We start from the raw sequence: 16344 nt of genomic DNA on the forward strand, positions 1-16344 counted from the left end.
TCTAGTCTATAGTCTAGTCTATAGTCTAGTCTATAGTCTAGTCTATAGTCTAGTCTATAGTCTAGTCTATAGTCTAGTCTATAGTCTAGTCTACACACTAGTCTATAGTCTAGTCTATAGTCTAGTCTATAGTCTAGTCTATAGTCTAGTCTATAGTCTAGTCTATAGTCTAGTCTAGTCTATAGTCTAGTCTATAGTCTAGTCTATAGTCTAGTCTATAGTCTAATCTATAGTCTAGTCTATAGTCTAGTCTATAGTCTAGTCTATAGTCTAGTCTATAGTCTAGTCTATAGTCTATAGTCTATTCTATAGTCTAGTCTATAGTCTAGTCTATAGTCTAGTCTATAGTCTATTCTATAGTCTAGTCTATAGTCTAGTCTATAGTCTAGTCTATAGTCTAGTCTATAGTCTGGTCTATAGTCTATAGTCTAGTCTATAGTCTAGTCTATAATCAAGTCTATAGTCTAGTCTATAGTCTAGTCTATAGTCTAGTCTATAGTCTAGTCTATAGTCTAGTCTATAGTCTAGTCTATAGTCTAGTCTATAGTCTAGTCTATAGTCTAGTCTATAGTCTAGTCTATAGTCTAGTCTATAGTCTAGTCTATAGTCTAGTCTATAGTCTAGTCTATAGTCTAGTCTATAGTCTAGTCTATAGTCTAGTCTATAGTCTAGTCTACAGTCTAGTCTACAGTCTAGTCTATAGTCTAGTCTACAGTCTAGTCTATAGTCTAGTCTATAGTCTAGTCTATAGTCTAGTCTATAGTCTAGTCTATAGTCTAGTCTATAGTCTAGTCTATAGTCTAGTCTATAGTCTAGTCTATAGTCTAGTCTATAGTCTAGTCTATAGTCTAGTCTATAGTCTAGTCTATAGTCTAGTCTATAGTCTAGTCTATAGTCTAGTCTATAGTCTAGTCTATAGTCTAGTCTATAGTCTAGTCTATAGTCTAGTCTATAGTCTAGTCTATAGTCTAGTCTATAGTCTAGTCTATAGTCTAGTCTATAGTCTAGTCTATAGTCTAGTCTATAGTCTAGTCTATAGTCTAGTCTATAGTCTAGTCTATAGTCTAGTCTATAGTCTAGTCTATAGTCTAGTCTATAGTCTAGTCTATAGTCTAGTCTATAGTCTAGTCTATAGTCTAGTCTATAGTCTAGTCTATAGTCTAGTCTATAGTCTAGTCTATAGTCTAGTCTATAGTCTAGTCTATAGTCTAGTCTATAGTCTAGTCTATAGTCTTAGTCTATAGTCTAGTCTATAGTCTAGTCTATAGTCTAGTCTATAGTATAGTCTATAGTCTAGTCTATAGTCTAGTCTATAGTCTAGTCTATAGTCTAGTCTATAGTCTATAGTCTAGTCTATAGTCTAGTCTATAGTCTAGTCTATAGTCTTCTCTATAGTCTAGTCCATAGTCTAGTCTATATTCTAGTCTATAGTTTAGTCTATAGTCTAGTCTATAGTCTAGTCTATAGTCTAATCTATAGTCTAGTCTATAATCTAGTATATAGTCTAGTCTATAGTCTAGTCTATAGTCTAGTCTATAGCCTAGTCTATAGTCTAGTCTATAGTGTAGTCTATGGTCTAGTCTATAGTATAATCTATAGTTTAGTCTAGTCTATAGTCTAGTTTATAGTCTAGTCTATAGTCTACTCTTAATCTACTATGTAGTCTACTCTTAGTAATCTATATAGTAGTCTATAGTCTAGTCTATAGTCTAGTCTATAGTCTAATCTATAGTCTAGTCTATAGTCTAGTCTATAGTCTAGTCTATAGTCTAGTCTATAGTCTAGTCTATAGTCTAGTCTATAGTCTAGTCTATAGCCTAGTCTATAGTCTAGTCTATAGTCTAATCTATAGTCTAGTCTATAGTCTAGTCTATAGTCTAGTCTATAGTCTAGTCTATAGTCTAGTCTATAGTCTAGTCTATAGTCTAGTCTATAGTCTAGTCTATAGTCTAGTCTATAGTCTAGTCTATAGTCTAGTCTATAGTCTAGTCTATAGTCTAGTCTATAGTCTAGCCTATAGTCTAGTCTATAGTCTAGTCTATAGTCTAGTCTATAGTCTAGTCTATAGTCTAGTCTATAGTCTAGTCTATAGTCTAGTCTATAGTCTAGTCTATAGTCTAGTCTATAGTCTAGTCTATAGTCTAGTCTATAGTCTAGTCTATAGTCTAGTCTATAGTCTAGTCTATAGTCTAGTCTATAGTCTAGTCTATAGTCTAGTCTATATAGTCTAGTCCTATAGTCTAGTCTATAGTCTAGTCTATAGTCTAGTCTATAGTCTAGTCTATAGTCTAGTCTATAGTCTAGTCTATAGTCTAGTCTATAGTCTTGTCTATAGTCTAGTTTATAGTCTAGTCTATAGTCTAGTCTATAGTCTAGTCTATAGTCTAGTCTATAGTCTAGTCTATAGTCTAGTCTATAGTCTAGTCTATAGTCTAGTCTATAGTCTAGTCTATAGTCTAGTCTATAGTCTAGTCTATAGTCTAGTCTATAGTCTAGTCTATAGTCTAGTCTATAGTCTTCTCTATAGTCTAGTCCATAGTCTAGTCTATATTCTAGTCTATAGTTTAGTCTATAGTCTAGTCTATAGCATAGTCTATAGTCTAGTCTATAGTGTAGTCTATAATCTAGTATATAGTCTAGTCTATAGTCTAGTCTATAGTCTAGTCTATAGTCTAGTCTATAGCCTAGTCTATAGTCTAGTCTATAGTCTAGTCTATAGTCTAGTCTATAGCCTAGTCTATAGTCTAGTCTATAGTCTAGTCTATAGTCTAGTCTATAGCCTAGTCTATAGTCTAGTCTATAGTGTAGTCTATGGTCTAGTCTATAGTTTAATCTATAGTTTAGTCTAGTCTATAGTCTAGTTTATAGTCTAGTCTATAGTCTACTCTATAATCTACTATGTAGTCTACTCTATAGTCTAATCTATAGTGTAGTCTATAGTCTAGTCTATAGTCTTCTCTATAGTCTAGTCCATAGTCTAGTCTATATTCTAGTCTATAGTTTAGTCTATAGTCTAGTCTATAGTCTAGTCTATAGTCTAATCTATAGTCTAGTCTATAATCTAGTATATAGTCTAGTCTATAGTCTAGTCTATAGTCTAGTCTATAGTCTAGTCTATAGCCTAGTCTATAGTCTAGTCTATAGTGTAGTCTATGGTCTAGTCTATAGTCTAATCTATAGTTTAGTCTAGTCTATAGTCTAGTTTATAGTCTAGTCTATAGTCTACTCTATAATCTACTATGTAGTTTACTCTATAGTCTAATCTATAGTGTAGACTATAGTCTAGTCTATAGTTTGTTATGGAACATTGAGTAAGCGAATAATCTAATATAATAACTGCACAACCGGATTTAAATCCGGAAAAATTGGTTGAGTACATTTGTAATCAGTTATTTTTTGGACATCGTCTATTATTTGTTCAATTTATTGTATGAATGTTTTAATGGCTTTTTTCTGATGAAAATATTTTTTGAGTTTATTTAACTTTTTAGTTTAAATAGTACGTATAATTAACTAGTACTTAAAAACTAATTAATTAAATACCCTGTAAAAATACTTTGGACTACTACAATAGGTTGCAGAACTAATTGCGACATCAAGGTAGTCGTTCTGATCTATACTGATTCAGTTTGCAACCGCTCTATAACAAATTAATATAGAAGAAATTCTTAAAACTTCCCATGGGAAGTCATAATTTCCATATTTTTTATACGCATGTTTTTAATGAGTCTCTCTCATTACTAATTTAATAAGCTAAAAAATACTTATCAGTTTAAAAAGTTTTACTATTTTAGAGCAAAGATCAACTAATTAAAAACATATGTCATGTATAATTATAGATAAGATTATTATTACTAATTGTGGCACATTGAATAAATCTTATTTTAATTGTTGTTCATTAAACAATTGCTAATTTACCCTTTAACAATTATTTAATCTATTAATAAAATCTTAGGGTTTTCAATTTTTTTTAACATTTATGATTTATTATTATGTAAATTTTAGGTTTTAATATTTTTTTATTTTTTTATTAATCGTTTAAATTTTTATTAAATACTTAAGCATACCAAATGTTTTAAGGTTTTTTTATTTTGTTAAATTTATTTTGTTTTTCTTTTTATGTTTAATATACAGTTTTTTGAATTAATTAATTCTGTTGTTTTTATTTGCTGTTATTATAAATTTTAATTTATTAATAAATATTTTGCATATTTTTTAAATTTATTTTCTTATTTATTTTTGTTGTTGTCTTAAAACAATAGTATGCGCTAAATTTATGATAAACTTTAAACATTTTATATTAGTTTTTTAAATTAGCTTAATTTTATTAACTAATTGAAAGAAAATTTGCAAATAACACAGTTTTTTTGGTATTTGAAAAATAAAACATAAAAATGAGATTTTCAAAATTCTTTATAGCCATTAGATCAGCAGCCAATTTATCTTAAATAGTTTTATTTTTCGTATTTAATTCTTAATAGTTTAAACATTTAGAAAATGTGTCATGTCATTATATTAAATTATATAGAAAATATAATGCCATCAATGTTCCGTTAAATTTACAGCGAAACCTTGACGAAATATGTGTTAAACGAAAAAATTCCGAAAATGAAATTTCGCTCAAAAGTATTATAGAAATTCGCTTTTATATTAATATATTCCTTTCATTTTGTCAAATTTGTTCTAAAGCTTAAAACAGAATTTAGTTCCAAAACTTTTGTAGCTGTAATTAGAATTAATTTCGTTAACGATCGAGCTTTCAATAGAATTAAGATTTCGTTACGATTTTTATTACACAATAACTTTCAAAGCTTTTTAAGAATCTAGTTTTAAAGATTTGTTTTCTTTTATTATAAAATTTTAGCCTTTTTGGCCACATTTTTCCAAAGTTATTAAGTACTCTACCCTTAAAACTTCTAAAATTCTAAAAATAAATTATAAACTATTTTATATTAAAAAACTATGTATAATTTTACTTAATTTTAAAGATATATTTACAATAAAACTGAAATATTACAATATACACAGAAAAATCAATAAATAAAACTTTATTTAAAATTTTTGCTGCCTGTTTTTATAGTTGAGAACTTAGAATGTTGAATCGAACGATTTGGGTGAATTGGCTTAGCTTTTGTGAAACCATCCAAAAAGTTGGACGAACAGATTTTTTAGGAGTTATATTTAATCTCTAAAGTAGTGAACAATATAAAATTAGAAAATTTCTGTTATTCGAAATATCGTGTCCTGGAGTTTAAAATACGCCTTGTTGTTCCTTTTTGAGACCTTATAACTTCGCAAAATAAAATGATGTATGCCATTTGCATGTCCATTCTGTTAAGCTTTAAAAAAAAAGCTTAACATCTGACATATCTCCCTTCTTCTTTGAAATATCATCACCTAAAACTTGATACAACGTGTCAGGGTTTTGACCGGTTTGTCGGACTGTGTTATAATCTGCGTATTCACTCAAGTATCTCCTGCCCTGACTATAAACTCATCTATAGTGTAGACTTAAAACTCGTTTATATGCTAGACTAAGTATATACTCCTTCGTTGTCTGTAGTCTAGACTATAAACTCATCTATAACGTAAACCTTAAACTAATCTGTAATCTAGAAACTTGTCTATAGTCCGGACTATAATATTATTTACAGTAGAGACTAAAAGCTCATATATAACCAAAAAATAGAAACTAGTCTATAATCTATAAACTATATACTCGTCTATAAACTCGTCTATAGTCTAGAGTATAAAATCTTATATTGTTGGCTATAAAATAGTCCATAATTTAGAATATATATTCATCTATTGTTTTGACTATAAACTCATACGTATTCTAAGTTATAAACTAGACAATAATCAGGGCTATAAACTATAAATAGTTTAGTATATAAACTTGCCCATAGTCGGGGATATAAACTCGTATCAGACCCGCAGTCTAAGCTTTCGTGGATTAAACTGGGATAAAACTATCAACTCGTCTATAGCCTGCGTTATAAGCTAGCCTATAATCTAGACTATTAACTCGTCTATACTCTAGATTAACTATGAACTCATCTACAGTCTACACTACAAATCTGTCTGTAGTCTAGACTACAAACTGATCTATAATATAAAACTTAAATTAGTCTATAATGTATAATCTATAAACTTGCCTATAGTCCAAACTATAATCTTATCTATAGTCTAGAGTCTAGACTATAAACTAGTCTATAATCTGGACTATAAACTCTAGAGTCTAGACTATAAACTAGTCTATAATCTGGACTATAAACTCTATAGTCTAGAATATACACTATATAGTCTAGTATTTCAATTCTCATATAGTTTTTGCTATAAACTCGTCTATAATCTAGACTATAAACTCTTATATAGTTTTGGCTATAAACTTGTCTATTGTTTAGACTATAAATAGTTCGGTATATAAACTATATAAAATATGTATATAGTCTGGACTATAAACTCGTCACTATTCTAGTCTATAAACTCCTATAGACTATAACATAGTCCCGCAGTCTGAACTAGTTTTGAATATAAATATGTCTATAGTCTAGACTATAAGCATATATGCATGCAACTATCAGCTGATAGTCTAGAAACTTGTCTATAGTCCAGACTATAATCTTATTTATAGTCTAGACTATAAACTTTTCTATAATCTGGACTATAAACTCTAGACTAAAAACTCTTACATAGTTTTGGCTATAAACTATAAATAGTTTGTTATAATAACTTGTCTATAGTCTGGGCTATAAACTCGTCACTAGTCTAGACTATAAACTCCTAACCTGGTCCCGTAGTCTGAACTTTCAGCTCGTCTATAGTCTGGATTAAACTGTAATAGAATGTAATAAACAGTTTTGAATATAAATATGTCAAGACTAAAAGCACGCCTATTTTCTAAACTATCAGTTGATAGTCTAAATTATCAACTGCATTATAAGCTAGTCTATAATCTAGACGTTAAATTCATTTATATTTAGATTATAAATTTGTCTATAATCTAGACTATAAATTCGTCTATAGTCCACACTATTCTACTCTATAAACTCCTATAGACTATAACATAGTCCCACAGTCTGAACTAGTTTTGAATATTAATATGTCTATAGTCTAGACCATAAGCATGCATATAGTCTAAACTATCAGTTGATAGTCTAGAAACTTGTCTATAGTCCAGACTATAATCTTATCTATAGTCTAGACTATAAACTTGTCTATAATCTGGACTGGAATAATGTATATAGTTTAGACTCTAGACTATAAGCACGCCTATATTCTAAACTATCAGTTGATAGTCTAAATTATCAACTGCATTATAAGCTAGTCTATAATCTAGACTTTAAATTCATTGATTATTTAGATTATAAAATTGTCTATAGTCTAAACTAAAAACTCGTCTATAGTCCACACTATAAACTCTCCTATAGTCTGGACCATAAACACATCTGTAGTCTGTAAACTATAAATCGACTATTGAGAATATTTGTGGTAAACTTTAGACCTCTAGATTTTACTATTTGGACTCTAGCGAGTTGCCAACAGATAGACATTTACGGCTTAATGCTGTTAGAATCAAAAGGCGCATGTGTTTCGACCAATATTTCGATATTCCCAAACATATCTTTATCAAAAATTGTGTAGCAACATTCTTAAGTTCATCAACAATTTAAAATTACACCGAAAATTCGAGTAATATCACTAGTTTCCGTTTAATAATTTAAAACAATAAAATTCGTTAATTAACTTTTAACATAAACTTAAAATTAAACATTTGAATAGAAACTAATATATAAATTCTTATAATTAATCGTACTCGTATGTTGATTGAAGATTGTTTCCAAAAACTTTTGGTATGTTGATTGAAGATCCAGGTATATTCAATAAATTGATTTTCCATAAAGTAAACCAAAAAAAAAAAGTATGTTGATTGAAGATAGATTGATAGTTGCCAGAAGACTTTCAAAGAAATGTTATGTTGATTGTTGCAATTAAACAATTTAATTGTAAGAGTATGTTGATTGTTGTAATTAAATTAACGCCAACAAATATTTTATAATAGTATGTTGATTGTTGAATTGCCGGAAAAAAAATTTGTTAAATAATTAATTTAACAAATCTATAGGTTGCTATTGGTTTAGTTTGCCATAAATAGTATACAGTTGTTATAGTTACCAAGGTTTCCATTTTAGTATGTTGATTGCTGAGTTGAGTTTGTTTAAAACAATGTAATTGTTACATTAACTTTTGGTATGTTGATTGTGGTTTAATTTTTAATTAGTTTAACACTTGTTTTTTTTTTTAATTAAGAATTATTTTAACTATTTTAAGAAGTGTCTTTAAGTTTATATTTTTACTAATATAAATTTCTTTTATAGTTGCCAGACTGTTATAAGCTCGTTATATAGTTTTATTTTAATGATATTGAAGTTATTTTAAGAAAAAAATGTTAAAGCACCTTTAATATGTTTCAACAAAGTTTATTTTTTTTTTTAATTCTTTGTACAATTTGTTTAATAGTATTTAACAATTACTTTATATTTAACTTTTTAATATTTAAGAAAAACACTTTATATTAAAATGGGTGCAAATGGTTTTAAAACTTTATTTAAGTTTATCAACCGCATTGCCGAGTGGCACAACGTAATTCACACCCATCATATATATTTAAATTATGTTGACGTGAATATTCATTAACAACATGTTGTCCTAAAAATTTGTTTAATCAAATAAAAACAGAAAATTTGTTGTTATTTGGCAAAATTAAATGTTTGAGCAAATTTAAACCTAAATTAAATGTTTTCAGTGTTTTCTGTAAAACCCTAATTTTACTATAAAATACATACTTAAACTTATTATAAATTAAAGTATAATAATGCTTACCCTCCTTTAGTCTTATTTGTTTGATAGTTTCATCACATTCAGATCGGGCAAGATGGTTTTCGTAACGCCTTTCAGTTTTGAGCTTACGTAACTCATTACCATCGTAAATATTTAAATTGTATTGTTTTAAGACTTGTATGCCTATAAACCAAAAATAATACATACATACAAATTCCAATATTTACAATAATTTGTAAATTTTTTCTTCAAAACAAAAATATTGCCACATATTTCATTTATTTCATTATATTTTTTGTTTAAGATTTTTTTTTTTTCAAAAACTTCAGAAAACACTGATATTTGTTATATAGTATATTATTTTAAAACAACTTTAACTTACCTTCTTCAATACGTTTTGAAGCCTCATCGATATCTACACCAGCATCCTTAAGTATCACATACATAAGTGGCATCATTTCCCAGGGATAACCAAATTTTTCTATTAATTTTTGGCAATAATCTAGTATAAGATCTAAAATGAAAAGAATATATTAAAAAAAATATATTAGTACAAGAAACTATAAATTATATAGAGATCTAAATAGATACTTATAAACCCTTAAAGGGCTAAGTAGCAAACGATTCTCACATTAGACATAACATAATATATGCAGTGACCATTTTGCTTATCTCTGACATATGTAATATAAAATAATACTCCAAAAGAAAATTTAGGGTTCAATCATGTCTAGTTTATTTATAACTCTTCATAAAGGAGCCCTTTTTTCATATTATTACCCATTTATTCATTAAATAAGCAGAAAATCAAGCAATTTATAAACAATATATTATTATTTTTTAGCAAAAGTAAGACATTTCAATTCAAGACATTGGCTCTGTCTTGACTGACTCATCATTAAAAGCTTAATTTATTTGATTAAAATTAAAAAATGTAAATTTTTCGCTATAACTTAAAATAAGTAAAGCTTAATTAAAACAAGAAATTTAACATAAAATTTATTAAATATTCCACATATAACCAACCCCTTTATGTTTGTAAATAAATAATAAATAAATAAATGTAGCTGCTGCTAATGACATCAGAAGTAAAATAAATTGAAATAAATATTCACACATTAAATAGTTAAGAAAAAAGTTTAAATTAAATGAATGTAAAAATATACAATACAATTTTGCCATTTTTTTTTGTTTTGTTAAGTTTTGTAAACCATTTTTGTTTTCTTCTTTAACATGTCGGTTCTTTTTTTTTATTTGGCATTTTAAATGGTATAAAAAAATTAATGTGTGGTGTTTTATTTAGAACAGTTGTGTTTAGAATTTTAGCAGGAAGGAAGGGAAATGTAAACTTACTAACGAACTATCTATCTATCTATCTATCTAATCTATCTATCTATCTATCTTCTATCTATCTATCTATCTATCTATCTATCTATCTATCTATCTATCTATCTATCTATCTATCTATCTATCTATCTAGCTATCTATCTATCTATCTATCTATCTATCTATCTATCTATCTATCTATCTATCTATCTATCTATCTATCTATCTATCTATCTATCTATCTATCTATCTATCTATCTATCTATCTATCTATCTATCTATCTATCTATCTATCTATCTATCTATCTATCTATCTATCTATCTATCTATCTATCTATCTATCTATCTATCTATCTATCTATCTATCTATCTATCTATCTATCTATCTATCTTATCTATCTATCTATCTATCTATCTATCTATCTATCTATCTATCTACTATCTATCTATCTTATCTATCTATCTAGTCTACCTGTAAAAGTATGTGCTATTTTATTTCCTTAACTCAATTGGGCTTTCATATCGTATGTTGTTATTATTGTCGTTTTTTTCCGGGACTGTTGTGTAGCATACATAGTTTTCATGTTAAAACAAAAACAAAGCTATACCTATGTATAACAAAAAACAATTACAATAAAAATGAGAAAAAAGCACAACAATAACAACAGTTAAATACAGAAATGTCTGTCTATTTGTTTGCATGAGTACAATTTATTATGGTTGCCATTTAGTGTTTTGTTGTTTTCTTATTTTTAATGTTTATTGTTTTTGTTGTACAATAACTTAAGCAATGGATCTTGTATGGCGTGTAGTTTTGTTGTTGTTGCTTCAGTTACATACTTTTACATTGATTAATCTACCACCATCTTCTTATTATGTTGTATTTCTTTACTTTTTTTCTCTCTCTTCTGTTTACCTCACATTATTTTGAAAAGAAGAAAATAACTCATTATAACTTGTATGTTGTTTTTGTAACCATAAAAAATTTGTTATTATTTTAAATATGATGAACAACTACATATGCATGCGAACAAACAAACAAACATGGATTCTTCACGTCAGCAAATTTATAGTTGTACCGCAACAAATACAAAATACACATGTTAACATGCTGGCGAACCCACTGAACATTTTTCTAATGATATAATTTTAATTGGTTGATTGGATATAAGCCAAATACCTAAGTAATTATATTTGGATCCTATTGTGTGTTAAATATTTGTATTGTTTATTTTTTGAAATAATTTACCTAAAATATTCGATTGGAATTAATGGTAAGAAATTTTAAAGCGTCTTGTTGGCTGATGATAAATGTTTGATAAATTTTATAAGTATTTTCGTACCCGGTTCACACCCAATAAACTTTTTTGTTAGATATGCATGTATGTATGTAAGAACTGATCAAATTGTGTAATTAATACATACAAAGCGAAATCAAGATTTGTCAAAACTAATTTGAAGTTTTCGAAATTCAAGTCGTGGGTATTGCCAATTTTTCTACTACATATTTTATTTTTCTTCCATAAATTCTTTATAAATTGTTTGTTGGGTTGCTTTAATTTGTTTTGCTTTTATGCTTTACTTTCGTACTATTTCGTATTGTTGCTTCATGTTGTATTGTTGTAGTTGTTATTATTAGTATGCGTTTGAAATTGTGTGTTTTTTGTGTTGTTTTCATTTTATGCTTAACTGTAGATGTGTGTGCCATGTTGTTGTTATTACCATGTGCTTCATTTCTTGTACGTGTTTTTTTTTTTTTGCTTTTTGCCATAAAAAAGGCGGAGCCACAGTCAGCAGTGATTGGTTGAAATTTTCTATTTAATGTTTTTATATTCTCCACCTTTTATGTTGCCGATTGGCAACAACAACACTAATTTCAACAACATGAGGAAATGCAAACGCTTGCATATATTAAAAAACAATTTAGTTAGTTTTTGCATAAATTTTCATTAAATTTTGTTTAACATTTTTAGTAATGATTTTTGTTGTTAAAACCAACAGATTTTTTTAATATTTCAGTTATCATTAACATCAATGGCAATTTGTATTAAATTTCAAAATTGTTTGAAAACTATTTAATTAAATATATATTGTGGTTTTTAGTTGTGACAGTAGGTAGGTATAATCCAAAGTATATTAATAAAGTAGCGACATCTCTTGTTGTACAACAACATCTACAACAACCACATATATTTTGTTTTTGGAATAATTTAAGATTGTGTCAAAATAAAATTTCCTTGAACAACAATGTGAACAAAACATAAATAAAAAATATTACTTTTAAGTTAAAAATATTAACAATTTAATTATATTATTATATATTATACAATTTATTACACTTTTAAACTACTTTAAAACCACTTTTAATTCACTTTTTCAACTTTTCACAAATTTTAACAAATAGCAAAACACAATTTAAAAATGGCGACGTAAACAATGTTAACAATTTTCAAAACAAACTTTGACAACTTGCTTCATTTATCTAGTTTAAAAAAAATAGTCAGCTGTTCAAGTGATGCTACTTTATTAATATACTTTGGTATAATCTAATGTTTCTCCCGCTTAAATCATTTGCCTGTAATGTCAAAGGTCAAATGTTTTAATATTTAAATGTAAAATTAACGAATTGATAATTGATCAATTAAAAAAATATAAATTTTTTAGTTAAAATTAACCCTTTTCAAAGAGTTCTATCTATTTTGAGAATTGTCTATATTGCAGACTATAGAACAGTCTATAGTCTGAATGGTCTGGTCTATAGACCAGTCTATAGTATGGACTATAGAATAGTCTATAGTCTGGACTATAGTATAGTCTATAATCTGAACTATAGATTAGTCTATAGTCTGTGCTATAGAATAGCATATAGCTTGGACTATAGATTTATAATAATTTATAGTCTGGACTATAGAATAGTCTATAGTATGGACTATAGAATAGTTCTGGAATATAAAATAGTATATAGTCTGATCTATAAAATAGTCTATAGTCTGGACTATTAAATAACCTGGGCTATATAATAGTCTATATTTTGGGTTATAGAATAGTCTTTAGCTTGGACTATAGAATTACCACTTATCTGGACTATAGAATAGTTTATAGTACATAGTCTGGACTATAGAATTGTCTATATATACTACAGAATAGTCTATAGTCTGGACTATAGAATAGTCTATAGTCTGGACTATAGAATAGTTTATAGTCTGGACTATAGAATAGTCTATAGTCTGGACTATAGAATAGTCTATAGTCTGGACTATAGAATAGTTTATAGTCTGGAATATAGAATGGTCTATAGTTTATTGTTTGGGCTATAAAATAGTCTATAGTCTGTATTATAGAATAGTCTATGTCTGGACTATAGAATAGTCTATAGTCAGCAGTAGAATAGTCTGTAGTCTTAAATCTATATTGTGAAAAAATTTTGAAGCTTAAAAATTCTGCTAATAATAATATGGAAACGATGCAAAATAATAACCTATAGAAACGCACTTTCTTATACTTTATATAAATATATGTTTTAAGTTCCCTTTAATTAATCATCAATCAAGAAATTTAAGTATTTAAAGTATAAATTGGGACAAACATGATCTTTCCCATAAAAAATGAAAGTGATTGATCCTTTTGAAAAAAAATCTACACAATATGGTGACCTAGTTTTTGAACAGAATTGAATTCTTAAAAAAACCTTTATAAAGTGCCAATAGCCCAAAACCAATACTTAAATAATTCCCTGAAACATCTGTGTACTATTATTTATATTGAAAAACAAACAAAAAAAGCACCAACAATTGTACGCATAAATCACAAAAGCTCAGAAGCAAGGGAAGCTGTATGAATTAAAAAAAAAAAACAACACACACCTTCTTAATATCAAATGACAATTCGTTGAAGTGTTCTTAAAACGTGCGCAAAAGCTCATTAAATTCATCAATTATCATTGAAATGAAAATATTTTCGTTGTAAATCCATTCGAGCATATTGAAGATGATCCAATTTGGGTCATATGCCCAGTGTGTAGTCAGTCCTGTTGCATCATGCAGGGCATCGTAAGCAAATGCATGAGGTTTAATGGTGGATGATGTGCAGCAGCTAACTTCCCTAACAGCACTTTCGGCATTAAATTCAAAAAGGATGTCAATATGAGTTAAATAAGGCGTGTTTTTTATTAGTGTTAAATGGCTGCAGTTTTGTATTTTCTTTCATATAGAGTTTTTTTTATTTTATTCTTTTATATTCAATGAAAAGTGCTTAATTAGCAAAGTCTTGATGGGAATAAACTCTTTCCTTAACTTGGGGTCTAAATATTTCGGAATTGGCTAGAAATAATTTCTGGACAAGAGAATAGTCTTAAGTCTGGACTATAGAATAGTCTATAGTCAGGACTATAGAATGGTATATAGTCTGAGAATAATCTATATTCTGGACTATAGAATAGTCTATAGTCTGGACTATAGAATAGTCTATAGTATGGACTATAGAATAGTCTATAGTATGGACTATAGAATAGTCTATAGTCTGGACTATAGAATAGTCTATAATCTGGACTAAAGAATAGTCTATAGTCTGGACTACAGAATAGGCTATAGTCTGTACTACAGAAAAGGCTATAGTCTGGACTACAGAAAAGGCTATAATCTGAACTATAGAAAAGTCTATAGTCTGGACTATAGAAAAGTCTATAGTCTGGACTATAGAAAAGTCTATAGTCTGGACTATAGAAAAGTCTATAGTCTGGACTATAGAAAAGTCTATAGTCTGGACTATAGAAAAGTCTATAGTCTGGACTATAGAATAGTCTATAGTCTGGACTATGGAATAGTCTATAGTCTGGACTATAGAATAGTCTATAGTCTGGACTATAGAATAGTCTATAGTCTAGAATATAGAATAGTCTATAGTCTGGGCTATAGAATAGTCTATAGTCTGGGCTATAGAATAGTCTATAGTCTGGAATATAGAATAGTCTATAGTCTGGACTATAGAATAGTCTATAGTCTGGACTATAGAATAGTCTATAGTCTGGACTATAGAATAGTCTATAGTCTGGACTATAGAATAGTCTATAGTCTGGACTATAGAATAGTATATAGTCTGGACTATAGAATAGTCTATAGTCTGGACTATAGAATAGTCTATAGTCTGGACTATAGAATAGTCTATAGTCTGGACTATAGAAGTCTAGTCTGCTATAGTCTAGGGACTATAGAATAGGTCTATAGTCTAGCACTATAGAATAGTATATAGTCTGGACTATAGAATAGTCTATAGTCTGGACTATAGAATAGTCTATAGTCTGGACTATAGAATAGTCTATAGTCTGGACTATAGAATAGTCTATAGTCTGGACTATAGAATAGTCTATAGTCTGGACTATAGAATAGTCTATAGTCTGGACTATAGAATAGTCTATAGTCTGGGCTATAGAATGGTCTATAGTCTCAGGACTATAGAATAGTCTATAGTCTGCACTATAGAATAGTATATAGTCTGGCACTATAGAATAGTATATAGTCTGGACTATAGAATAGTCTATAGTCTGGACTATAGAATAGTCTATAGTCTGGACTATAGAATAGTCTATAGTCTGGACTATAGAATAGTCTATAGTCTGGACTATAGAATAGTCTATAGTCTGGACTATAGAATAGTCTATAGTCTGGACTATAGAATAATCTATAGTCTGGACTATAGAATAATTTATAGTCTGAACTATAGACTAGTCTATAGTCTGGACTATAGAATAGTCTATAGTCTGGACTATGGAATAGTCTATAGTCTGGACTATAGAAATGTCTATAGTCTGGACTTTGGAATAGTCTATAGTCTGGACTATAGAAATGACTATAGTCTGGACTTTGGAATAGTCTATAGTCTGGACTATAGAATAGTCTATAGTCTGGACTATAGAATAGTCTATAGTCTGGACAGTAGAATAGTCTATAGCCTGGACTATAGAATAGTCTATAGTCTGGACTATAGAATAGTCTATAGTCTGGACTATAGAATAGTCTATAGTCTGGACTATAGAATAGTCTATAGTCTGGACTATAGAATAGTCTATAGTCTGGACTATAGAATAGTCTATAGTCTGGACTATAGAATAGTCTATAGTCTGGACTATAGAATAGTCTATAGTCTGGACTATAGAATAGTCTATAGTCTGGACTATAGAAT

The 16344-nt window shown here is 28.3% G+C and overlaps 1 protein-coding gene across 2 annotated transcripts; it reads right to left on the minus strand.

Moving 5' to 3' along the window:
* Positions 1 to 4143: 4143 nt before the first annotated feature.
* LOC119614571 lies at positions 4144 to 9352 on the minus strand. Of its 2 annotated transcripts, XM_037970683.1 has the most exons (3): positions 9224 to 9352; positions 8884 to 9024; positions 4144 to 8709 (listed from the first exon to the last, which is right to left on the minus strand). In XM_037970683.1, exons 1-3 carry the CDS (start codon positions 9297 to 9299, stop codon positions 8618 to 8620), a joined length of 309 nt encoding a protein of 102 aa, XP_037826611.1. In that variant the 5' UTR covers positions 9300 to 9352; the 3' UTR covers positions 4144 to 8617. The 2 variants fall into 2 exon arrangements, with proteins under 2 accessions (XP_037826611.1, XP_037826610.1); XM_037970682.1 differs by lacking the exon at positions 4144 to 8709 and having other exon boundaries at positions 8716 to 9024.
* Between the last annotated feature and the right edge of the window lie 6992 nt (positions 9353 to 16344).

Source organism: Lucilia sericata, unplaced genomic scaffold (assembly GCF_015586225.1).
Source record: "Lucilia sericata isolate MDLA Ls3-8-SP2 unplaced genomic scaffold, ASM1558622v1 Contig003068F_arrow, whole genome shotgun sequence".
In the NCBI taxonomy this organism is placed as follows: domain Eukaryota; kingdom Metazoa; phylum Arthropoda; class Insecta; order Diptera; family Calliphoridae; genus Lucilia; species Lucilia sericata.